At 50.0% G+C, this 25,610-nt stretch overlaps 2 protein-coding genes across 5 annotated transcripts in view; one reads left to right on the plus strand and one right to left on the minus strand.

Annotated features, from left to right (window-relative positions):
* Positions 1 to 25,610, plus strand: part of HSPB2 (heat shock protein family B (small) member 2) — a 486,398-nt gene that overhangs the window by 429,379 nt on the left and 31,409 nt on the right. The window lies entirely within an intron of this gene.
* The window catches only part of DRD2 (dopamine receptor D2), a 30,499-nt gene continuing 10,509 nt past the window's right edge, over positions 5,621 to 25,610 (minus strand). Inside the window, exons 2-8 of one of the 4 annotated variants that reach the window (XM_021530003.4) lie at positions 17,586 to 17,889; positions 14,208 to 14,317; positions 13,652 to 13,788; positions 12,816 to 13,006; positions 11,297 to 11,383; positions 10,327 to 10,666; positions 5,621 to 9,808 (exon numbers count right to left, since the gene is read on the minus strand). In XM_021530003.4, the coding sequence (XP_021385678.1) occupies positions 9,615 to 9,808; positions 10,327 to 10,666; positions 11,297 to 11,383; positions 12,816 to 13,006; positions 13,652 to 13,788; positions 14,208 to 14,317; positions 17,586 to 17,858 (1,332 nt within the window). In that variant the 5' untranslated portion in view covers positions 17,859 to 17,889 and the 3' untranslated portion in view covers positions 5,621 to 9,614. The remainder of the gene's footprint in view (positions 9,809 to 10,326; positions 10,667 to 11,296; positions 11,384 to 12,815; positions 13,007 to 13,651; positions 13,789 to 14,207; positions 14,318 to 17,585; positions 17,890 to 25,610) is intronic. The other 3 variants (XM_031506827.3, XM_077788034.2, XM_031506828.3) reach the window with 3 other exon arrangements.

Raw genomic sequence — 25,610 nt, forward strand, 5'->3', positions numbered from 1 at the left:
CAAGGCACAGCAGCCTTCTTAGCACCAGCAAGATTTTATTGCAATTCTTTGGGCAAACCCTTAATATCTGCTCCAAGCAGGAAAAAAAATCCTTACAAGGCATTCAGGGAATTAATTTTCTCGCCTTGGAAAAGGCTGCAGTCCACCAAAAGGTTTTTGCTGAGGCTGCCCTGGTTTTATTTGGTTTAAGTCTTTGTTTTGTAGGGATTTCTCCCAGGATTTCTCCCAGGAGGGCTGAGCTGGGCTCTTTGCAGCCCAATGTGCTGCTCCTTTCGGCTGAGCAGGGTCGTGTTCTGCTCCAGGGAGTGCTGGAAAATGCCACAGGACGTGAGGCCACTCAGACATTAAAAAGTGGCAGGGAAAAAATCAACAATCGCCATGAGAGCGAGAGAGACAAAACCAGAGAAAAGGTGGAATTCATCTGAAATCTGGTGAGCTTGGAAAATGCTGCTTTTGAGGTCATTTTGGGAGGCTGGGGCAGCTCGTGGGGCTTCCTGCTGCATCTCCTTGGCCCCACAGAATCCCTGATGCTGGAAAAGGCCTCCAAGATCAAATTTTCCAACCTTTTTTACATCCCAGTCAGGACAGAGGGGAAGGGCTGGAATTCACCTGGAAAATCTAGGCCTCGCTGTGTTTGCAGGCTGAGGGGGGAAATTTCAAACTGTGCCTGAAACACAAGCGTGGATTTGGGAATTTTGGACGCTTAGGCAGCTGGAGGATGAGTCTTGCTGCAGAAACAGCTTTTTGCCAGTGAGTTAAAGCTGTCAGTGAGCTCCTGCAGCCCCCTGAATTATGCAGCTCCTCCTCCCTAAACATTTCTGCTTCCCCTGCAGCACAGGGATGTGCTGGGATGAACCCCGGGGATGTCACCCACAGGGGGACAGCTTTCCCCAGGGCTTGGGGCTTTAAATGCCAGCCTGGCTGGGTGAAGAAGAGTGTCTCAGTCAGTCCATTCGTGGAACACTTCTTTTTGCCTTTTCTTATTTTTTTTAATTAAGAAGGAGGCAGAATTTACTATGGTTTTCCCTGGTATCTCTGAATCACGTTGGAGCCCCTGCTATTTCACTGTCTGTAATCTTCCCCAGCGATTCTGGCCTCAGCTTTGAAGTGATTTAGGGTTGTTTATCACAAAGGCAATCAGACGTGTTCCTTCCCAGACACCCTGGAACTGTCAGAATATTCCCTTTGCTGGGGGGGCTCGGGCACAAAGGCAGAGTTAAACAGCTCACCAGGCACTCCCTGAGCCCAGCAAAGCCCTGCCTGCCCTGCCAGGAGCTCCAGGTGGGCATTTCGATGCCAACACCCTGGAGGAACGTGACCCAGAGCATCTGCCACCAGCTGGGAACAGGCACCACCTCAATTACTGCAGCGCAGTCAATTGCCAGCCTGGTAATTCACTCATAAATCCGTGTGCTGAGGTTAATTCGGCGTGGCTGGCTGCAGCAGCCCAGCCCCTGCCCTGCCCTGGCACCGGGGCAGGGCAGTGCCAGCGGGGGCTGCAGGGACACAGGGGCACCCACATCTCCCCCGTGTCTCTGTGCCAGCCCCTCTCGGCCCCGCTGGCTTCTGGGGGCCAGCCCCAGCTCAGTTTTGGGTCAAAACATCACATTTTCATCCTTCTCCCAGCTGGGTCAAAACATCACATTTTCATCCTTCTCCCAGCTGGGTCAAAACATCACATTTTCATCCTTCTCCCAGCTCAGTTGTGGGTTAAATCTTCACATTTTCATTGTTCTCCCAGCTAAGTGCTGGGGCAAAGCCCCACATTTTCATCATTCTCCCAGCTCAGTTTTGGGTCAAATCTTCACATTTTCATCATTCTCCCAGTTCAGTTGTTGGTCAAAGCCCCACATTTTCATCATTCTCCCAGCTCAGTTTTGGGTCAAAGCCCCACATTTTCATCATTCTCCCAGCTCAGTTTTGGGTCAAATCTTCACAATTTCATCATTCTCCCAGCTCAGTTTTGGGTCAAATCTTCACATTTTCATCATTCTCCCAGCTCAGTTTTGGGTCAAATATTCACATTTTCATCATTCTCCCAGCTCAGTTTTGGGTCAAATATTCACATTTTCATCATTCTCCCAGCTCAGTGCTGGGTCAAACCCCCCATTTTCATCATCCTCCCTGCAGGGAACACAGCCCACGGCCCAGAGGGAGGCAGAGGCAGGAGCTCAGCTCTTTAATGTCACGGAATCGTCACCGTTCCATGCCCTGGGATCGTCCCATGCCCTGGATTTGATCCAAGGTGGGCTCACCCCACTCCTAGAGCTCACCACACACATTCCTGTCAGCCCAGAGCTGGCCCTGCCGTGGGCACCGTGCCCCCCGTGCCCAGTCCCTCTGCAGGACCCACAGCAGCTGCTTTGGCACCTTGCTGGGGTTTTTCCAGCAGACTCAAAGAAGGATGCCAGATCAAAGTCACTTTTGTGTTTGACAGGAGCTGTCCCGGGGGAGGGAGGTGTTCCAGGGAGATGTACATATTTGTTTAGACTGGCACTGACTGCCCATTTCTTCACACAGACGAGCTCCCAGCTCATAACCTGTCTTGTTCAATCAGATTTGCAGCTCCTGGGTTTCCCTCTGAAGCTTTGTACATTTTCCAGCTGGTGATTTGACAGAGCTCTCTGAACTCACGCTCAGGAGCTGCTCAGAGATTCTCTGAGTTGCTGTTAGCACTTGGAGACGAGATTACATTTCTGGCTGATGTCAGTTTGGGCTTTTCTTGCCTTTTTCACACAGCTTGAATTTAAAAAATCAGCTTGCTGGCTGCACTGTTAAATAAATATTAACGATGGTTGTCACGAAACATTTGATGCAGTGACAAGGGCCGAGGTTGTGACCTGGTTTTCTGCCAGGTGAGGTGTGCAGCCTTTTCCATCTGCCCTGCACACAGTTCAGAAGGATTTATGGAACAGCTGGATAGAGATAGGAAGCTGAAGCAGCCATGAGGACCCTCGAATTCTGCTGGTTTATTCTTCCCCCTGTGTGCAGCTTTAAAACCCTACAACATCAGGCACGGGAAGAAGGGCCTGGGTGGTGCCTGCTGCTCTGTCCTGCTGTCCTGGGGTAGGGGGTGATGTGGCAGGCTGTGGTCAGGAATTGTCACCCTTCACATCCTTAAAAATTCCCCATCCCAAGGCTCCCAGGCTCCAGGTGAAGAGGTGAGGCAGCTCTGTCCCCATTAGGAGCTGGGCTCTGGCATTGCCCCAGAGGGGCTCAGGGCTGCCCTGAGCAGGGAATTCTCTGGAATTGGGTGTGGGGTGATGCAGGGGAGGGGATGGAGGCTCCTGGAGGGGGAAAGCAGCCTGTTCCTGCAGAGTCAGCATTCCAGAGGCACTTCTGGAGAGGTGCCCCTCTCAGCCAGGAGCTCTGGGGGCTGATTCCCCCCACCTGCCCCAGTGCAGGGGCAGCAGCTGAGCCCCCTCCCTGCAGAGCTCATCTTCCCCAGCCTCCTGCACATTGTTCTGCTGCTGTGCCATGCCTGGCAGCCCTGCTTTGTGTCACCAACCCTCCTGGCAAAACCAGGAAAAACTGCTTTTCACCTTGTGCCACTGCTTTGTGTCACCAACCCCCCTGGCAAAACTAGGAAAAACTGCTTTTCACCTTGTGCCACTGCTTTGTGTCACCAACTCTCCTGGCAAAACCAGGAAAAACTGCTTTTCACCAAGGGCCCCGGCTTTGTGTCACCAACTCTCCTGGCAAAACCAGGAAAAACTGCTTTTCACCAAGGGCCCCGGCTTTGTGTCACCAACTCTCCTGGCAAAACCAGGAAAAACTGCTTTTCACCTTGTGCCACTGCTTTGTGTCACCAACTCTCCTGGCAAAACCAGGAAAAACTGCTTTTCACCAAGGGCCCCTGTTTTGTGTCACCAACTCCCCTTTGCTTGGGCAAAGGCAGGAAAACTGCTTTTCGCCTCGTGCCCCTGCTTTGTGTCACCAACTCCCCTTTGCTTGGGCACAACCAGGAAAAAACACTTTTCACCTCGTGCCCCTTTTTGTCACCAAACCCCCCTGGCAAAGCCAGGAAAATCCTCTTTTCACCGAGGCCAAGGACAATCCCGTGCTGCTCCATCCTCCCCAGCCTGGCACGAGGAGCTGGGGGTGCCGTGCCCCTGGCAGGCTCATCAGGCTGATTGCGTGCCAGGGAGGATGGCAGCAGGGAGCAGAGCTGCTCTGATAAATGTGCTCACTCACTCTCATTAGCCCACTCCTTCTTCCCGGGCCCAGCATGGCAGCTTGGGGAGGCACAATGTTTTCCTCTGCTTGGAAAGGGTTTTGCTTTGCTTCTTAAGTCTCTTTAAAGGCATTTCTAGGTCTGTTAATTATTCATGGCGTCTTAATGATGTTTAGTCCACTGTGATCACTCTTTCTTTGGTGAGGAAAGATGTTATTTGTGAGTCAAAAGCTCTTTATGAAGCAGACAGGCTGGTATCGTCAGAAAAACTTGGGGGAGCAGTTGGAATTATTAAAAGAAGCTTTGATTAAAGACAGGGAGTTAATTTAACAAGAGTAACTGGTTTTCTCTTTTTTATTTTTCCCTGGGTGTGCAGAAGAAAGCACAGCCATGGATGTGTCAGGCCTCACCTGGAGCAGAGGACTCACTCAGGTGCCCCAGGAGATGGGCAGATCATTCCTTTTATCTCTTCTGGCTGCTGTGAATGGTTTTTGTCCACAGGCTTAGAAATGGAATTTGGCTGGAAGGGTGAACCTCAGAGTCGCTGCCTTTGATCCTGGCAGGCTCAGGCCAGACAGGCAGAAAACAACCTGGAGTATCCTGTTTGATCTGAAAATATCATTTATTTGGGTGTGCTTGGGAGGGGAGGGGGCATTGGAGCTCCTAATTTTCCCTCAGTCACGGTGGCACTGAGGTAAATCATCCCACAGGGAGAATTCGGCCTCATTTGAACTCATCAGTTCTGGAGATTCTGGTTTCTGCATAAACTGAGGACTTTGGGGCAGGGATTATTCTGTGTTGGCTCAAAGCTGAGCAGACCTTTGGATCTGAAATGCCATTAAATTGAAATTTTAGCTTGTCCATTATTGGAGATGGACAGACAGCTTTCTTTCCCAGCAGTGGGATTGGTTTTATTTGTATTATTTTTTCTTCTTCTTTTGCATAAAGAAAATAATCTTTATTTTAAAAGTGCTGATTAAGCCTGGCTGAGGGTCCACCTGCACAAACACCAAACCTGAGAGTGTAGCTTGATAAAACATAAATGAAAATATTCCAAAATAAAACAATTAAGTCTTCCAGCATAAATTCAGCTGGGCATCTCTGCCTGCCACCCCTTCCTCCTCCCATCCTCCCCAGCCCACTTCTGCCCGGGAGAGGAGAGACATTTCAGACCATTTCCTTTCTGTCTGTGCCTTTCTGCATCTTCCCTGTCTCGTGTCTGACTCTCGTGGCTGCAGGCAAGACAAACACCAGAATTCTCAAGGATAGACTGGGGTGAGGGAGGAAAAAGGGAAGTAGTCTGGAAAGCAGGGGCAGAAAAAAGCCAAATCTCCTGTGAAGGCAGCTTCTGCTCTGTGTTTGAGCTCTGCAGCAGAACCACAGCAGCTCCCTGGAGCTGAGCTCTGGGGGAAACCAGAACAAAACAATCAGATCGACATCAGGGCGGCTTGTGCAAGTCTCTGTTTAATTACATGAAGACATTGGTTGGTGTCACATGTACCTGTGATGGGCATTTTATACATTCCTGACTCCCAAGGAGTCGTGTTTGCTCTGGAGATTTTCACCACAAGAGGTAGTGGCTTTATTTTCCTGTTTTCCTCTTTTTTTTTTTTATTTTATTTTTTTTATTATTATTTCAGCAGGATTGGATAAGCTGGTTAGACCTACTGGAGTTAATTTATTCTTCAGCCAGGAAGATAAACAGTTCTGTGGAGTGGGAGCAAGCAGGCAAGCAGCAAATACAGTGCAGGCAGAATTCACTGGCTTTTAATTCAAACCTGTTTGGGGGTGCAGAGATCCCCACCCAGGGCTTCAGCAAGCTGGGAATCACAGGGAGGGAAAGCAGGAACAGGAAGACTCAATAAGCAGAAGGAAAGCTTCAGTTATAAATAATGAATCACAAAAGAGGGACTAGAGCAAGGCTCTGAAGTTCTGGAGGAACAAAGAAATGAAATCTTCTTGTTAAGGTGTTTTTAAAAACCAGCTCAGTGCCCTTCCCATCACCAGCATGTCCTGCCAGCACAAGTCCTTGGGGAAGCAGAGGTTTCTTTTTCCAGAGTGGAGGGAGCAGTGAGGTGTGGGTTTGCCAGGCTCAGAGCTGTGGATGGGCTCTGAGGAGTTCCTCCGAGGAGTTCCTACAAGGAGTTCCTCCGAGGAGTTCCTCCGAGGAGTTCCTACAAGGAGTTCCTACAAGGAATTCCTACGAGCAGCTCTGAGGAGTTCCTACAAGGAGTTCCAATGAGCAGCTCTGAGGAGTTCCTCCGAGGAGTTCCTCCGAGGAGTTCCTACAAAGAATTCCTACAAGCAGCTCTGAGGAGTTCCTACAAGGAGTTCCGATGAGCAGCTCTGAGGAGTTCCTACGAGGAGTTCCTACAAGGAGTTCCTACGAGGAGTTCCTACAAGCAGCTCTGAGGAGTTCCTATGAGGAGTGAGTTCCTACGAGGAGTTCCTCTGAGGAGTTCCTACAAGGAATTCCTACGAGCAGCTCTGAGGAGTTCCTATGAGGAGTGAGTTCCTCCGAGGAGTTCCTCCAAGGAGTTCCTGGAGGAGTTCCTACGAGGAGTTCCTCCGAGCATCTCTAAGGAGTTCCTATGAGGAGTGAGTTCCTCCGAGGAGTTCCTCCAAGGCGTTCCTCCAAGGAGTTCCTCCGAAGAGTTCCTCCGAGCAGCTCCCACGCAGCCACTGCTCTCCTGGTGCCAGCCTTGCTCTGGGCACTGCTCCACTCCTTCAAAGCCAGAGGTGAGGATGAGGTTTGGTGCTCAGAAGGGCGAGGCTCAGGTCTGGCTTTCAAAGTGCTTTATTTGCTGTCTGGAAGTGCAGGAGCTTCGTGGGGAAGGAAAACTGCAGAGCTGGCCGGAGCTGGCACTGCCACCTCCCCGAGGGCACTGGGGATTTCACACGCCCAAAATTCAGCCTGCAGCGCTGGGAAGGAGCAGCTCGAAGTGTCTTGGGAGTGACCAGTGGGCTGCAGGTAACTCCTCACAGCAAATTTGGGATATCACACCTACGCATTTTTGCTCCACATGAAGGACAGAGGCCTTTTCCTGCAGCTTTTTTTCCCTCCGTGGCATTCTGGAAGAGTTTTTCAGGTGGGTTGAGCTAGAAAGTTCTGCTTCTAGATTCAGAAAAAAAAAAAAAATGGGAGCGAGGCACACAGCCTTGGAGATGAGGATTTTCCTTGGGTTACAACTGGACACAAAGTAAAATTATGGCACAAAGTTGATGTATTATCCACATTACCCTGAGGGATATTATTATTCCACTTCTCCTGAGGGCTCACACCAGGCTTTAGCACAGGGCAAACATCATCTATGGCAACTTCCCAATGCTTTAAAGCGTTTTTGTCTATATATGTAATATTTGCTATTTTTGTTCATCTCCCCACCTGTTAATTCCCCGAGTCAAATGGATCTTTCTGCTTGTAAATACATTAAAAACCACACCAGTAATTTGTTGCTATTTTTGTGCCCAAAAACCTCCTGCCTTTACATCATTCTGTGAGTTTTGGGGTACAAGTCTGAGTTGATTCCCATCACTGAGTGAATTTGTTTGGTTAAAACCATGGGGAAGAAAGAACAGCTCATGTGTGCCTGAGATCTCTCAAGCTGCAAAATTTCCCAATTTTGCAGTTTTTAGCAATGAAGAGCCAGGTTCAAATGTTACACAAGGCTGTGGGCTGAAAATCAAAGCCCTGGATTCCAGCCCCTTCCAGGAATGCCAGGTTTGGAACAGAAACCTGGGGATTAAGGTGGGACTGCTGCTTCAATTTTAGAAAACAACTGAGATTATGTGCCAGAGCTGCTTGCTGTAATCTCTTCCTGAATCAGAGCTGGAACGCATCCTACCAGCACAGGAGATGCTCTGGTGGCAGGAAATCCAGGGAATTAGAGGAAACCTTGGCAGATCTGCACCTCATCTGAAGCGGAAACCGAGTGAATATTCCACAAACTGCATAGAGAAAAAAAGGGATTCTATTGCTCTCCCATTTGTGTTTTTTACGCCTTTAGAAAACAGCAGGAAACTGCACCCTGGGAGCCTGCCCCTGTTTATGGCTATTGCAACCCTCTGCTGCTCCACATCCTGCAGGAATTTCTAGCCAGACCTATTTCCACGTGGTTTTATTCACCTTGCTGTGTTTTATTTACAGAGATATTGCAAAGTATCACGTGAACTGAGTACAAATAGCACGTACAGCGTGGGTTTGGCAGTGCCAGATTCAGCGTGGTGAAATGATGCTCTCACGGGCTTTCCATCCCTAGAACCCATGGAAAAATAGATAGCAGAGAGTAAGGGATGCTGGGAACATCCAGACCTTCCCAGAGTCCAGCTTGGACACAGGAGCTGGTCCAGGTAGGGGCTTTCTTGGGGTTTTATTCTGGCTTTTTCCAAAATGCACAGTTTTATCTCCTTGACTGTTGATTTAAATTAGGCACAATGTTATTCTGCACTCTCTGGGGAGAGACAGAGGCAAATCAGAGCCGAGGTGCTCCTTGGGACCCCTGATTTAGGTGAGAAGAACCAGCCCTGGCCCGGCTGGGTGCTCAGGGTGCCTCCCCTGGCACAGTGTCCTCGTGTCTGTACATTCACCACGCTGCCACCCCTCCCCTGCTGTCACCCTGGGCAGAGCCTGGAGATGAGCTGCTGGTGGGCAGAAATCGCTGATGGGAGATGAGGGGGTCCTGTTGGATGTACACCATGCAAGACAAGGTTCCACTCCTTGAATTTTCCTCTCCATCTCTTTTTTTTTTTTTTTTTTTTTTTTTTTTGGCTTGGGGCTCCAAAATCCATCCTGTTTACGCCGATGGTTTGATGTGAATCTGATGCCCCCTTCTCCCTTCCACCCATGGCTCGTAGGCTCACTCTGCTGCAGGGTCTGTGGGTGGCAGAACCTTCCCGACCCGCCTGGGGACCTCTGGAAGTTTTTTTGGGTTGGTTTTTATGTAATTTCTGAAGGCTTCAGCAGTTAAACACCGGGTGAGTCAGCTCGAGGTGAAGGCAAAGCTATTGCACGGAGCTCCCAGAGGCCCCGTGTGGCTCCTGCTGCCAAGCGGGAAGGACGGCCTTGTCTTTGGTGAGAGTTGTGCCTCTGGCCCAGCGCTACCTCCTGCTGGCCCCGTGGCCACTCTGTGTCCAGCGTGTCCAGTGCACTCCAGGCCGGGCGGCCACGGGCGAGAGCCGAGCGAGAGCGCCGCGACCCTCGCACTTCCACTTCCAACACGGCGTGAGCGTGGCTCTGAAAAGCGCCCTTGGGGCCGGTCCAGAGGTCACCCAGCGGGGTGAGAGACCCTCCTGCCTCGCTCCATCCCCACCAGGTGCTCGGGCACCGAGCGCTGCCCGGCTCAAGAGCTCCAGCCCCTCCCCGGCCGCCCCGCCGTGCATGAATGGCATCGCTTCCTCTTCCCCCTCCGTCCCTAAAGAAATGCGGGTGCTGTTTGTGGCTTTAGCAGTGGAGGATCTTCATGAAAGCCTTGCGAAACTCGATGTTGAAGGTGGTGTAGATAATCGGGTTGACAGCGCTGTTGACGTAGCCGAGCCACGTGAAGGCGCTGTACATGGCCGGCGGGATGTTGCAGTCGCAGTGCATGTTCAGGATGTGAGTGATGAAGAAGGGGAGCCAGCAGATGATGAAAACACCTAGGGGGGAAAAGGAGACAGGAGGATTTTGATTGCTGAAAGCTGGGCAGATTCTCGGGCTGGGAGAGCAGCGAGGTTCCCTTTGGTGGAAGGGGAATGCGTTTCCCAGAGGAATGAGCTTTGTGTTTGTGTGCTGTGCCCTGGTCTGCGTCCTGCCCTGCTACTAAAGAACTCCTCTGCTCGAGGAATGAGCCCGGACACAGCAGAAACTCTGCCCTTCAGAGGGGCCAGCTCTGCTGAGCTCTGCTGCCTTTTGCTCCAGAAAGCCCAGGAGCTCTTCCCTGGTTTTGGGGGCTCAGATGCCCCCGAGAAGGGCAGCTTTGGGCACCCTCAGTGCAGCACTGCCAGCTGTGCGTGGCTGGGGAGGAGGAACCCCTCCATGGGCAGCCCTTGCCTGCTATCCCCTAATGCACGAAGGGAAATGAGTTCTGAGGGGGGCTGGTGGCAAATCAACCTGCAGGGGCCACGGGGACTGGGATTTCTGCAGGGACCCCAGGGCAGGCAGGGCACGCTCTCACCGAGCACGATGGCCAGCATCTGGGTGGCTTTCTTCTCCTTCTGCTGAGACATTTTCCTCCTGATCACGGCCTTGAGCAAGTTCCTCGTCTTGCCGTTGGGCAGGGAGTGGATCTCGAAGACCTTGGCTGTGTGGTGGGATTCTTTGGCATGGCCATTCTTCTCCACCTTCCCAGGGCTGCTCAGGGGTGCCTGCAGGGTAGAGTTGTTGCCCCGATTAGAAGCAACTGGCACAATCAACTGGTGGTTACTTGGTGCTGTGGGTTTGAGGGCCGCTTTCTCAGGGGGACTGGTACTGGACACCATCTCCATTTCCATCTCTTCTATGTGACTCTCTGCCTCCTGGACAAGAATCAAATGTCCACAACATAATGACAGGTAAATACACAGAGAGGAGCAACGAACATTCCTTACAGAGTGAAGCTGGACGATGCCGGAGAACAGTGAATCCCTCTTCTCCCTCCCTGCGTGGCACCTGGAGAAAGGGCTCTGCTGTGTTTGGATATTCTGGGCACATGGGATTGACAGAGCTGCACTGGAGGATTCTCCTTTTTGGCACAAAGAGGCTCAGAAATGGGGGAGACGCTGTCCCCGCTCCCTACAGATTTTATTCAGGTTTTCAGAATGCAAATAAATAAAACTGGAATCAACAACCAAAACCCATCAAAGCCAATGCAGTCCAAGATTTAAATAACAGAGAGGAGAAGGAAATCAAAGGCACAAAAATGTTCAAATGCCGTGGCTTTTAGAGCTGATCTTTCGGTGAGCTTAATCTGGCTTTGTGAGCTCTGTGAGCTTAAACCCCCTGCTTCACTCCAAGGAATGGGAAGACTATTTAAATTTCGAGATCGAATGGTAACCTTTGCTCTTAGGTTTATTTTTCTCCCACCCTACATAAATTAACCTCACGTCCTGAGGGAGAAGGGGAAGGCTGAAGGCTCTGGAAAGCTCCCACTTCTCTTTAACACTCACCACTTTGCGCTTATTAACTTGGAAGCTCCCATTGGACTTCACAATAACTGTGCAGAGCTTGACGTCTTCTGGATGAGTGCATTTGTCCTAAGGGGCAAGCACCAGCTCAGAGGTTACACAGGCAGAGAGGGGTTGGGAAGGGAAGCTGGTAAGGGAGGCACGTGGGAATACAAAGGAATGAATCAGGAATTCATCAGCGCGGCTGAGGTGCCGGGCCGGATGGAGAAGTGGATGATGGAGAAGTGGTGTGGAGGAGCAGGGATGGAGGCTGCTGCCCACCGTGCTGCTCAGCAGAGGGAGGAGGCCACGGAGCTCTGCTGTGTTGGTGTGTCCCTGTCTGGCTGCCTCCTCTGCGGGCAGCATCGTGTGGAGCTGGAGCCTCGGGGGCTGCGCGTCCCCCTGGCTGTGCATCCCCCTGGCTGTGCATCCCCCTGGCTGTGCATCCCCCTGGCTGTGCATCCCCCTGGCTGTGCTGCTGTGCTGCCAGAGCCGTGGTTTGACAAGTGGATTCACAGCCAGCCTGCCCGGCTGGGCTCCCTGACACGCAGCTCCCGTGGGGACAGCACATCCCTGCAGAGCTGTCCTTCCCAGAGAGGGGCTGGCACCCCAGGCAGTGCCACCGATCCTGGGGACACCTGACAGCGCCCAAAGGGGGGTCCAGGAGAGCTGGAGAGGGGCACAGGGAACGGCCTTAAGTGAAGGAGGGTGGGTTTAGATCGGATATTAGGGAGAAATTCCTCCCTGTGAGGTGGGAGGCCCTGGCACAGGGTGCCCAGAGCAGCTGTGGCTGCCCCATCCCTGGGAGTGTCCAAGGCCAGGTTGGATGGGGTTTGGAGCCATGTGGGATAATGGAAGGTGTCCCTGCCATGGGCTTTAGTGTCCCTCCTGACCCAAACCGTTCCTCGAGCCTGTGATTCTGCAGGACTGACCCAGACACTGCTGCAGCCTCTGTCCTTGGCTAGCCCAGCCCAGCCCAAGGCAATGCTCGGGGTCAATGCAGCAGCTCCTGGTGCAGATCTGCTGCTGGCACAGCCCTGAGATCCAGGGGGGCCCGAAGAGCCCCAGACAGCGAGCTGGGAGCCCAGACTGTGAGCTGGGAGCCCAGACAGCGAGCTGGGACCCCAGACAGTGAGCTGGGAGCCCAGACAGTGAGCTGGGAGCCCAGGCTGTGAGCTGGGACCCCAGACAGTGAGCTGGGAGCCCAGACAGTGAGCTGGGAGCCCAGGCAGCGAGCTGGGACCCCAGACAGTGAGCTGGGACCCCAGACAGTGAGCTGGGAGCCCAGGCAGCGAGCTGGGACCCCAGGCTGTGAGCTGGGACCCCAGACAGTGAGCTGGGACCCCAGGCAGTTAGCTGGGAGACCAGGCAGTGAGCTGGGACCCCAGGCAGTGAGCTGGGACCCCAGGCAGTGAGCTGGGACCCCAGGCTGCCACACCACCCCTGGGAGCCACCAGCGCTGTGGCCCAGGTGGGTGGTGTGGGGCAGGGGAGCAGGGCAGGGGAGGAAGCGAGGCTGGTACCTTCAGGGGCGCCTGCGTGTCCGAGTCCAGCACGTGGCTGCTGCGCTTGGTGCTGACACGCTTCCTGCGCCGCCGCAGCACGATGTAGATCTGCACGTACACCAGCAGCGTGACGATGAAGGGCACGTAGAAGGACACGATGGAGGAGTACACCACGAAGGCAGGGTTGCCAATGATGCACTCCTTCTCATCTGGAAGAGAAAGCCGTTCAGGATTAGTGGAATTGTCATCCCAGGGAGGTGGTGGAATCACCATCTCTGATGTGTTTAAAATAGGCTGGACGTGGCACTTGGTGCTGTAGTCTAGTGAGGTGTTGGGGCATGGGTTGGACTTGATGATCTTAGAGCTCTCTTCCAACCCCATTATTCTGTGATTCTGTGTGGTTGCTGTCCCACCTCCCCTCGGGCTATAGGGAATTCCTGGCTACTCCTTGCCTCAAAGCTAAGGACTGCTGATCCCCTGCTGCATCCAGCCCAGTGTTCCCGGGAAACTGCTGCCTGAACTGCCAGTCCTTTCTCTGCTGCCTCAGGGAAGGTTGTGCCCCATGGCTTTCCTCTTTGTGTGTTTTAATAGAAGAAAGATTTTCAATTTGTAGTGGTTAAGGTTACACATGTTGGTGTTGTGTGAACTTCTACGTCACCTCAGTTCTGGTGAGTCTGAAACCCTGCCCTGGAACAGCTGGAGACAAAACAGACCCAGAACCAGCATGAAAACAGTGAGGGGGCAGAGGGAGGGAACACTTAAAATACACCTCAGACCTGATGCCACCTTCATGCCTGCCTACCTGGGGACCCAGGGGGACAGCAGGAGCCAGCTGCAGGTGGCACAGCCCTCACCTGTGTTGTTGAGGCCGAAGAGGAGCGGGCAGGAGATGGCAAAGGAGAGCACCCAGACCACGGCGATCATGACGGTGACCCTGCGCTTGGAGCTGTAGCGGGTGTTGTAGAGCATGGGCATGGCCACGGCTGTGTACCTGCAGGGGACACCCCAGGCTGCTGTCACCTTGCCAGGGCTGCCAGGACACCCCCAGGCTGCTGTCACCCTGCCAGCACCCAACTCCTGCCCAGCCAGCACAGCTCACCATGCCAGGGTGGCTGCAGCCACACCAGGAGGGGTGAGGCTGGGTCAGCTCCTTCCACCCTTGCCAGCAACGCCGGCTGCACATCCCAGAATGCAGAGAGAAGAGCAAAGCCAGGGGAAAACAGAGGAAATTCCAGCTGTGTTCCCAGCACCAGCGTTGCTGAGCCTCCTGACACAATTCCCTGCTCTCAGCTCATCGAGATCCTCCAAGCTGCTCTTCAAAAATGTCCCACCATTTTCTGGCTACACGGAGGTGGCTGGGACCTGCCAGCCCGGGTCTGGCACAGCCTGGTGGTGGCACAGGGCCCTCACCTGTCGATGCTGATGGCACAGAGGTTGAGGATGCTGGCAGTGCACATCATGACATCCAGGGTGACAAAGATATCACAGTGGATGCGGCTGAACCGCCACTCCCCGACCACCTGCAAAGAGAGAATGGGCTGGTGAGGAATCCCTTGGGCTGGTGAGGAATCCTTGGGGTTAGTGTGCAATCCCAGGGGCTGGTGAGCAATCCTTGGGGCTGGTGAGGAATCCCTGGGGCTGGTGAGCAATCCTTGAGGCTGGTGAGCAATCCCAGGGGCTGGTGAGGTATCCCAGGGGCTGGTGAGGTATCCCAGGGGCTGGTGAGGTATCCCAGGGGCTGGTGAGCAATCCTTGGGGCTGCTGAGCAATCCCTGGGGCTGGTGAGCAATCCTTGGGGCTGGTGACGAATCCCTGGGGCTAGTGAGCAATCCTTGGGGCTGGTGAGGAATCCCTTGGGCTGGTGAGCAATCCTTGAGGCTGGTGAGCAATCCCAGGGGCTGGTGAGCAATCCTTGGGGCTGGTGAGGAATCCCTTGGGCTGGTGAGCAATCCTTGAGGCTGGTGAGCAATCCCTGGGGCTGGTGAGGTATCCCAGGGGCTGGTGAGGTATCCCAGGGGCTGGTGAGCAATCCCAGGGGCTGGTGAGGTATCCCAGGGGCTGGGCTGCTGGCAGGGCACACAAGGAGAGTTTGGCTCCAGGATGGAGAGGCTGGTGGGTGGCTGGGGCAGAGCTCTGCCCCTTCCCAGCCATTCCCCCTTGGTTCCACCCTGCTGCTCTCTGCGGGTTTGGGCAGCCCCAGCACAACCCTGGGCTCACATTCCAGTGCCACCGGGGAGAACAAGGCTCCTCCAACTCACAAGGGGAGATAAAGGAGCTCAAACAGCTCCCTGAAGTATTTCAAGGCAGGATGAGAAGGGAAATACATTCATTTTAATTCCCAAGCGCCTCTGATTTTACTTACAGCTTTTTCCCAGACAATTTTTCCAATTACACCCAGCAAAGGTCAGCAGCAGACAAGCAAGAGCTTTCTTTCATTTCTTAGTTTAAAAATCGGGCTAGGCATTCCTCACCTTCATCGGATTTTTTTTTTTTTGGTGAACAAAATGAGTTTAATTCAGAGTGAAAAGCCTTTAACACTCCACACGATGTGCTAAAGACAAAGAACTAATGATAACACTTCCAGGCACCAGTAGCCTTTTTTCTCTTCACTTCTCTTGCTGTTGAAGCTGAACTTTGCCAATTAAGTTTAATAGCAATTATTCGGACTGCTGTGTTTGACATGTGATGAAAAAAAAGTATATTTCCCTCTAACAAAAATAGAGCCCTACTGCATTTGAAAATAGAATGAATAAGATATCTATTCTTCAGTTATTTCTGCTCTGATATACATAACCATAGGCAGCATAAAGAAGGAAGAATGACTGCATTGAAGCCTGAGTGACAGATGAATACTCAGTGATTAAAAAAGCACTTAAGAGACAGTTACATCAGGAACTTTGAGGAGAATTTGCCCAAAGGCAAAGGTTTCCAGCCAGATCCAAACCTCTGTAAAACCAATTTCCTGAGGGGATGGTTTGGGGGAAGCTGCAGCAGTTCTTTCTCTTGGTGTTTTCATTTGTGTTGGAGAAACCTCCAAAACTTGGGGGTAAAAGATCTGTTTGCACCAAGGCTGGGGTTTCTTCAAGAGCTTCATTTTGATTGTGAGCTTTAGGCCAAGCTTGTGACACAAAACCTGGAGAGAATTGCCCCAGCTGGTAGGTGAAGGCAGCTGTGCCTCCTGACCAGCCCCTGCACGTGAGCCCAGGAGAGGGAGAGAATTTAGTTTTATTTGTGGTTTATTCTTCTGCTTTAAAATTAAAAAGGATCTGAGAGACTCCTGTGGCTGGACCTGAGGGAGCAGGAGCTTCTCCCAGCATCAGCCTCTGCTTCGGATGGGTGGAAAAGACCAGAACAGGAGATGAATTCCCAGAGCCTGTGGCCACCTTAAGGAGCTTCAGCAGAGGCTCCAGTGCCATGAAAACACTCATTAACTCGGGTGCTAATTAGCATTGTGCTCTCTCACAGCCCGTGCCACCTCAGTGGGTTTGTTTTGCTTTGCAGCAGGACTTAATGTGCTCATTGATGCTGGCTCTGCCCCTGCTCTCCTCCCTGTGCTCTCATTCCCTCCCTGAGTGAGTGCCTGGAAATTGGAAACTCAGGATGGTTTTGTGCTGAAGGCTGAGGTGTGAAAAGGGATTTTTTTTCCCTCTATATTGTGGCATAAAATCTGTGGATCCCATCCTGCTTCCACAATTGCCTTCCTGCAGCCCTTGAGAAACAAGGCCTTGGTTGCTATTTTTTTTTTTTTCTGGATTCAATGATCCTTGTGGGTCCACTCCACCTCCACAAATTTCATGTGGTTTCAGTGTGATGCCCACGGTGGAGTTCTGAACACAAAATTGGGGTCTTTTCCCAATTTTTGTCCCCTCTCAGCCCCAAATTTCTGCTGCAATTGGGCTATCATTTAATCCTCTGAGCAGCCGTGGGGTTTCTAGCTAGCTGCTCTCCCATCCACCACCTGGAAAAAAAATGGCAATTTTGGGAATGAAAAAGCTACAATTTCAGGAACAATGCAATTTCAGGGATGGAAAAAATTGCAATTTCAGGAACGAAAACATCTGCACTTCAGGGAAGGAAAAAACTCTGTATTTAGGGCAGGAAGAACACTTGGGGGGGAATTCAGGAGGATGATTTCCAGGCTGCTGGACCCTCCCCATCTGTGGGAATGCAGAGCTTCCCTCTGGCTGCCCTGGGACCCTGGCAGGGGTCAGGAACCCCCCTGGACAGAGCCCCCAGAGACACTGTCTGTGATCTCTGCCCATGGAAAAGAGTTTTCAATCTTACAGGGTGAATTACAAGCTCTGAGTGTTTGATATAAGGAATAATTAAGTGTGGCACAGGTGCAAAAGTAAAATTTTAGGATTCTAGATGAGGGGTCCAAAGGGGACAAGATGGAGGAAATTGGGTGTGCCTTGTCCTTTTTCTCCTTCTTCATGCCCTCCATGTGTCACTGTGGTGTTGGCATTTTTCTGTTGGTTCAGGCTGGGGACACACTGTCCAACGTAGGTGACAGATATTGGCACGTTCTTGTAAATGCAGCCCAGGGAGTTTCTGGTATTTAATGTTTGTCACATCCCACTGAGGGCAGAGCCCCACACGCTGCCCTGCAGGACAGAGCTGGGCAGGGCAGCAGAACATGTGAGAGATAAACAGAATAAACAACCTGGAAACCAGCACAGACCAATTCTGGCTTCTGCTTTGGCAGGGGGCTGACAGACAGAGACTTTCTACAATCTCAGAATCATCAATACCACAGATTCTGATACCCACCGTCCCTCCAGCCCTTACCTCCATGTAGACCACCCAGGGCATGCAGAGCGTGGCCACCAGCAGGTCAGCCACGGCCAGGCTGACGATCAGGTAGTTGGTGGTGGTCTGCAGGGCTCTCTCCCGGGACACGGCCATGCACACCAGCACGTTGCCGAAGACGATGATGAAGATGAGGAGGGCGAGCAGCACGGCGTAGTAGTTGTAGTGCGGCCTCTGCGCCGCCTCCGAGGCGTTCAGGGCCCTGCTCCAGTTCCTGTCCCCGTCGTACCACGAGAGGTTGAGGGGATCCATGGGGCTCCGCGTGCCAGCTGCCAGCTCCGCCCTGCCACGGACGCGTGGGAGAGGCCAGCGTGGAAAATGGAAAGGGAAAATGTGAAAAACGCCCATCGCTTGGTTTTTATATATTTTTTAAAATGTTTAATAATAATAAAACAGTTATTAAATGTTTAATAATAATAAAACCCTGCCACAGAGGGGTTGGAGAGGCCAGCGTGGCAAATGGAAATGGAAAACGTGAAAAGCGCCCATTGCTTGGTTTTGAATTTTTTTTAAATGTTTAATAATAATAAAACCCTGCCACAGAGGAGTTGGAGAGGCCAGCGTGGCAAATGGAAATGGAAAATGTGAAAAATGCCCATCGCTTGGTTTTTAAAATTTTTTAAAAGTTTAATAATAATAAAACCCTGCCATAGAGGGGTTGGAAAGGCCAGTGTGGCAAATGGAAATGGAAAATGTGAAAAATGCCCATCGCTTGTTTTTTAAATTTTTAAAAAATGTTTAATAATAATAAAACAATTATTAAACGTTTAATAATAATAATAAAACCCTGCCACGGAGGGGTTGGAGAGGCCAGCGTGGAAAATGGAAATGGGAAATGTGAAAAACAACAATCCCTTCTTTTTAAAATTTTTTAAATGTTTAATAAAACAGTTATTAAATGTTTAATAATAATAAAACCCTGCCACGGAGAGGTTGGAGAGGCCAGTGTGGAAAATGGAAATGGAAAACGTGAAAAACGCCCATGGCTTGTTTTTTAAAATTTTTAAAGGTTTCATAATAATAACATGGTTATAAAAATAGTAATACAATTAGAGTAATAAAAATTTAGAGTTAGGACAATTGCAAGACAATAAAAAGCACAGAATTACGTATGTCCGGGTGTTTTTGGACACTAAGCTGACAAAAAGCATGTTTTGTGAACAAAGGAATCACCCTTAAAAACCAAACACTGTTGCATATTCATATATACTTCATGGTTATGCATACATTCTGTTTAAAATAAGAAACTCTGTCTGGTATATGTCAGCTGCTTCTTTTAATCCCCACAACATCTTCCAGTCTGAGCAAGGCCTGAAGAAATTAGCTTCTTCTGAGAAGAAAACAAAAAATTCCTCTTCTCTGGAAGATTTAGGTGTTCTGTGACTGTTACCTCAAAACGAGTATCTCATTCTTTTTAAAAAAAACCCACATACATAGTTTCTATTTTAACTACTAAAACTTCATTTTAACTACAAACTACATTTCCCATGCTATTAAAATGTTAATACAGCACTTCTAATCAATATAACATAATAAATATAGCAAATGTCTGTGTAGAGACATATAAATATGCATTTTTTTAAAAATCAGGGTTCTGCTGCCTGGCGTTCCCTGGAGCCTGCTCGCCCTGCCCTGGTGAAATGTTTGGCTGGAAGTGGAGGCAGAACTCCTGACCCAGGCAGGGATTCCAGGAGCTGCCAGCTCCCCCCAGGTCTCTGTGCCAGTTATTCTGTGGTACAGCTGGGTCAGGAAGAGTGCTGGGGTGTTTTGTCCTTCCCTGCTGGGATGTTTTGTCATTCCCAGCTGGGGTGTTTTGTCATTCCCTGCCATTCCCTGCTCCCTGTCAGGTGTGCACAGTTCAGGGCACAAGTGCCATGACCCACTTTGTTTATTTTCCATGTGCTTCGTGGGGTTTTGGGCTGTATTCCTTTTTTTTTTTTTTTTTTTTTTTTTTTTTTGTCTTTTCCTTATATATTTTTTTTTCCTCCAGCAGTGAAATAAATACATTTTAAACCCCAAGACCTGGATAGTGACAATGATGGAACTGGACAGCAGCAGCTTTTGCAGTCAGGGCTGGGCTGGGCTGCATTGCCATTGCCCCAGTGAGGTGGCAGTGAATGGGGACATGGTGGGGACAGCACTGCTGCCACCCCACAGCCCTCAGCAGCTCCTGGGAACATGGTTTCCTGCTTTTCCTTGGAAAATCTTATCACCACAGCAACTCCCCCCACCATTCCCTGGCCAATGGCCACGAGCTGTGCACTCCTCCAGAGGTAAAACATAAAAAATCATGGGATTCCTGTGGAGTTCCCTCAAACCTGTGGGAGCTCTGGTGCTTGTTTTGCCCACTGAGTTTTACCCACTGAGCGAGTGGCTCCTGGACTTTCTCTGTCTCTCTGTGCTCTCACAATACCCCAAAGGAATTCAGCTGCTGGGACAGAGGTTTGTGTGTCATTAACTTGAAGTTCAGACAACAAAAAGCTCCTCTGTGCTGCGGGGGGTGAACAAAGCTCAAGGGGGATGTGGAGTGTGGAGGGGAGCTCTGGTGTTGCTGTTTCGGGGTCTCTCTCTGGTGCCAGGAGGTGAAATGTGAATTCCGTGTGTGCAGTGAGACCTGCAGGACGCTTGGCCCCTGGGAAAGGTGGGGAAGCTCCTGCTCAGGGGGGTGACAGCAGAGCTGCCAGGGCAGGGCTGTGACGATGGATGTCCCCACTGCACACCCCAGTCCCACGCAGAGAAGGGATTTCCACCCAGCAGAAGCGATCCGGGCTCGAAATTGAGAATCCCTCAGTTTATAAATGATTTCTGACCTCTCCAGAACCCAGCCAGGCAGAGCTGGAAATGCCAACACCTGCCTGGGAGCTCCTGAGCCTTCCACAGAGCCCCCAGTTCATGCCAGGGGAGGTTTGTGTTGGATATTATGGGAAAAAAATCCCATGGAAAGAGTAGCGAGGCACTGAACAGGGCAGTGGTGGAGTCACCATCCCTGTGGATGTGGCTCCTGGGGCTGTGGTTCAGTGGTGTTGGTGGTTCTGGCTTGGCTGGGCTTTTCCCACCTAAATCATTCCTAAAATAATTCCTAAAATAATAATTCCTAAAACCTAAATAATAGCTAAATAGTTTCCGTGGCCTCATTCCCTGCTCAGCCCTTCCCAGCATCAAATATTCCATGTTTCCCAAGCTGCATCTCCACAAAGACCACACTGGGAAATCTGGCCCCGCTCTCAGACACCCCAAACCAAGGCCACTTAATTTCCTTAATAAAAGACAAAGTGACTTCGATTTATTAAACCACGTAAAGTGATCAAAATAGCAAAACATTTGCAAATATCAAATTCACCTGGGAACAATGGTTTCTTTATGTTTCACTGAGCTTTTGTGTGCTTTTCTCATTCAGAGAACAATTTGGATAATAATCCTTGGAAATTTGTTGCATATGGGTCCTTAATAGCTGATAATTCAAAAAGTGTCTGTCTGACAGTGCTATCAGCAGCACTTGATAGCTCTACAAATGTCTTCTTAGGAGCTGTCAAAGTGTCAGAAATTAATTAAATGTTAGCTTCTGTGACTCAGAGTGAAGGGGAAAAATCAATGCTAAATACAGCAACAGTTTTTTCTCCTCTCCTGTTGCCCTTTCATAATGAAAAACTATATCGAGGAGGCAGAACCATGCAGAAAATGCAGGGTGGGACAAAAAAAAAACGTTAAAAAAAGCAGGGACATGGAGAAGAGGTGTAAAAGGGTTTGAGATGGGCCTGAGATGGGCCTGTGCTGGATTTTTCTGAGCACTGCCTGCAGGAAGAAAATTGGCTTTAAAAAGGAAAGGCCAGAGACAGGGAGATGGGCTCAGCAATTCCAGCCTTTTCCAGGCTGTTCCAGCTCCCTGCTGGAGTTGGAGGAGTCATTTATAGCTCATCTCTTGTGTCCATTCATCAGGAATTTACTCAATGGTGCTTAGGGAGTGTGTAAAAATCCCTGGATAAAGTAATCAAAATTTCCTTTCATTTCCTTCTCTGTCTTCCTCAATAATTTTTTTTTTTTCTTTAAATAGAACTGTTTTCACAGTAATAATTTTTGTCTTTATATGCGTCATGGGGAAAGTTAAAAGTTAATGTTTGAATGTTGTACAAAGGAAAAGATTTGGCGTTTGCATTTTAAAAAAAGTTTTCATTTGGGGAAAATGAAACAGAGGAAATGTTTCAAATATTTTGTATAAAATTGGGAAACTTAAACACCAAAACCTAGAAATGAAAACTCTGTGATCACACAATTAAAGGCTGTACCCAGCACACATCCTCGTGGTACAAGCTGCAATTACATGGACAGCTCTGTAAATTCCCAGCTGTGGAAAGTTTGGGTTTTCACCCTAAAATCGACCTTATTTCCCCAGCCCCAGAGCGGGCAGCGTTTGGAAGCATTCCTGTGGCCATGAAGGTGTTCTGTGAGTCTCTCAGTCCTGCTTGGAGGAGCAATTCTGATTTTTAGCGCTGACAGTTCCTCAGAAAGAGGAAAGAAGAAAGGAAGAAGAGGCACTTAAAGAGGTGGATGTAAAAGGGATGGCTTTTCCCTGTCTGTGCCCAAAAACTGCATTTTCCTGGGGAAAAGGGAGAGGGAAAGGATCAAAATCCACAGGGAAAAGGCACGAAGAGCACCTGGCTCTGGGAAAGTTCAAGTTCCTCTACAGAGGAAAAGCAGAGCCGTGTTTGAGGGAGAAAAGCCCAGAAAAGAACAAATTCCCCTGAGAATTAAGGGCAGCAAAGCCACTTTAATTCCCAGCCCACGGATTTCCAGGCTGGCTGAGCTGATCCAGGCGTGGATTTCTGCAGGGTCAAGGGCAGGACGGGGCTGCAAGGTTGCAGCCTCGGGTTTGATGGCAGCAGTGCAGCAGCATCCTGCTGCTCCTCCCTGCTGCTCATCGCCCTCCCTGCTCCACAAAACCTCGCTGGGAGCAGCTCTGCAGCAGCTGGAGGGTGTGACATTTAATTAATACCTTACCAAAAAAGCTGCATAAAATATGTAAGGGTTTATAGGTAAAATATAAAATATATAAAATAATATATAAAAGATATAAAGTATATAAAATATATAAAATATATAAAATATATAAAATATATTTATATATAAATATATAAATATATGAATATATAAATATATAAATATATAATAATTGTGTAAATTTATATTATGTTATATTATGTTTTGTTATTTCTATTATGTTATATTATATTATATTATATTATATTATATTATATTATATTAATTTTTATTATATTGTGGCTTTCTTCTGGAATTTTGGAATCAGTGGGCCATGTCAAACTGGCATTCTCCCTGTCCTCAAGATGTTTGCTGGGCTCCGCTGAGAATGCCACAAAGATATTCAAAGTAAATAACATCAGAGGAAATAACATCATTTCTTTGGGGTAGAGAGAAGGTGGAAGAAAAGGGAAAGGGGAAAATGTGTTTGAGGAGCTGCTTTGTTTCCCTGTTCAGGGGTTTCATGGGGGCAAACAAAAGCACCTCCGGGAGTTGTTTCACTATTTTTTGTTTTGCATGCAAGCCCAGAATTGCTGTGGATTGCTGGTCGTGGTTCCCTGGAGAGCAGGGAAGGTGTGGGACAGCTGGCAGTGCTGAGGACCTTTTCCTGTCCCTTTCTGCTCAGGGGACAGGGTCTGCAGGCACTGAGGAGGAGGAGGAAAGGTGAGAAATGAGGGAAATCTTGTCAGTTCTGCCCTGACCGGAGAGCGCTGCTGGTGCTGCTGGAAATCCCACGCCTGCCCTGGGCTCCTGCAGGAGCAGCTGGCACAGAAGTCACCCAGGTGGCTTTAAATAAACGTGACTGCCCCGGCACTCAGTCGTGGGGAGGTGACAGCCGTGACTGAGGGGTGGCAGTAATTACACCTGAGCCTTGGAGGAGGCACAGCTCTGCTCTCCACACTCCCTGGACTCTCTCTGGTCTCCAGGAGCCACCACGTTTCATGAGCAAGAAGTTTGGCCACCTCTGCGCCCACAGGTGCAGAATTAGAGACAAAAATCCCACCCAGGCTGGGCTTTCAGGGGGCTGAGCTCTAATCTCACCCTTCATATCTATCAAGCCAACAGTTCTGCCATCAGCTCCTTCCAAAGCCTCTTGGAAATCTTCCTGCTCTGCCTTTCTCCTGCCTCCCCCTTCCCCTGATCCTGTGCTATCCAAGATATCAAGGGTGCATTAATTGCAGCTATTGCTCACTTCTGATTTAGAAACACTCCTGCTTTTGCAGATTACCTGATTGGATGCTCTTGCTGGAAAGTGTTCACACATCCCCCCCGAGCACCTGATCCCAGTTTTGCCTCCTGTTCAGCAGGGCTCTGAGCAGGGCTCTGTGGGTGACAGCACCCCGCTGCCACCGCGGCCCCTGAGCCACCCACGCCAGCTGTTCTTGCTGATGCCATGGTATTTTCTGCTCCCAGCACTTCCCTGCCTGACAGTCGCATTGCTCAGAGCTCCCTGCACCCATTCCAGGCTGTGATTCACCCCTCCCAGGCAGCAGAGACCCTCAGCTCCTCCTCTGGAACGCAGGGAGGGTTCCCTGCCTCTGGGAGAGGGTCCAGGACAACCCCAGCGCCTGGTGACTCCAGAATTCCAAGGCTGAGCCTGGTTTTAAACCTGCTTCTCCATTTGTGGTGTTGCTCCTTCAGTTCATCCCGCTTTCCCTAGGGAATTTTTGCCTGAGTTTGAATTTGTGCCACAGGAAGGAAAGGGAGGAAGTTTTTCCCCAGAGCATTTGTCCTTCATCCCTGTGACGGAGCAGAAGCTTCCCCAGGACTGTGCTCCTGCCCTGCCAGTTGAAATCCAGGGCACACATCGGGCTGGCTCCTCTGCCCCTCCTAAGGCTGAATTCCTCTGGGAATTCACTGCCTGCTGCTTTCAGGGCCCTCATCCTGCCAGGTTTCTTAGCAAGACCTGATGGAAGGGAAGAATTCAGGGATATCTTCCCTAGAGGGGGAGGAATGTTCCTGTAACTTCCTTTAGCCTGTACTTCTGCTGAGAAAAAGCCGGTTCCACTTTCAAAAGAATCTTTACAATTAAAGATTAAGGCCTTGTCTTCATTCAAGACTTGCAACCACATATAGTATAATCAGAAATCCTCCAATTTTAGGATTTTCTCACTCCAACATGTTAAACGGTCAAACCCAGGAACTTCAGCATGGAGAGGTTGTGTGGATAGGTTTGGGGTTTTTGTCATGAATAATCCTTTCAGGACCAGTTTGGGGTATAAATAGTTCCCTCCAGCATCAATCTCCTCCCAGAAAAACCCAGCACTGCCCCTGCCCAGATGGAATTCAGGAGAGGTTTGGTGAAACCCAACCTGGCAGGCTGCTGAGCAGAGCCTGGGGTTCCTCCTGTTTTTAAGAATCTGTGGGTGCAGGGCAAGCTTTGATCTCTGCAATATTGACAGATGAATTTTCCAAGCTGGAGCTGTTCCAGACACAGCCCACTTGAGCCCTTCTCAGCTGGGTGGAGAGGACGGGCAGAAAAGGCTTTTGAAAAATCATTTCTGACTCTGGGCTTTCAGCTTTGGACACACAACCAGAAATAGTGGGCACATCTCGATATCCAGGGTTAAAGGGAAGGATTTATTCCTTCCCTGTGCTCTCACATAGGGATGGTCTCTGTCAGGGGCAGCTCTTCAGCCTGGAAGATATTGGTTCTTATTAAACATTGCAATACTATAGACCCAACATCCTGTTCTCTACAAAAGCTCTTTTTTTTCTCCTCATAATTCCTTTATCTGTATCCCAATGCCAAATCTCTTCAACGAGATCTGCGCCTCTGACTAATCTAATAAATTCCCAGCTTCATGAATGCTGGTGATTTTATTCCTTTGAATCTGTGCTGTGTTTGAGATCATCCACCAATGTCTGCAAATAACTCTTAATCAGTCACACAGCCAATTGTATTATTTTTGAGGAATTGGAAAGGTTGAATCTCTTCACTTCCCACCCTCCTTAGTTATGTACAAAAGT

The sequence above is a fragment of the Lonchura striata genome, chromosome 24, assembly GCF_050655825.1.
Source record: "Lonchura striata isolate lonStrDom1 chromosome 24, ASM5065582v1, whole genome shotgun sequence".
NCBI lineage: Eukaryota > Metazoa > Chordata > Aves > Passeriformes > Estrildidae > Lonchura > Lonchura striata.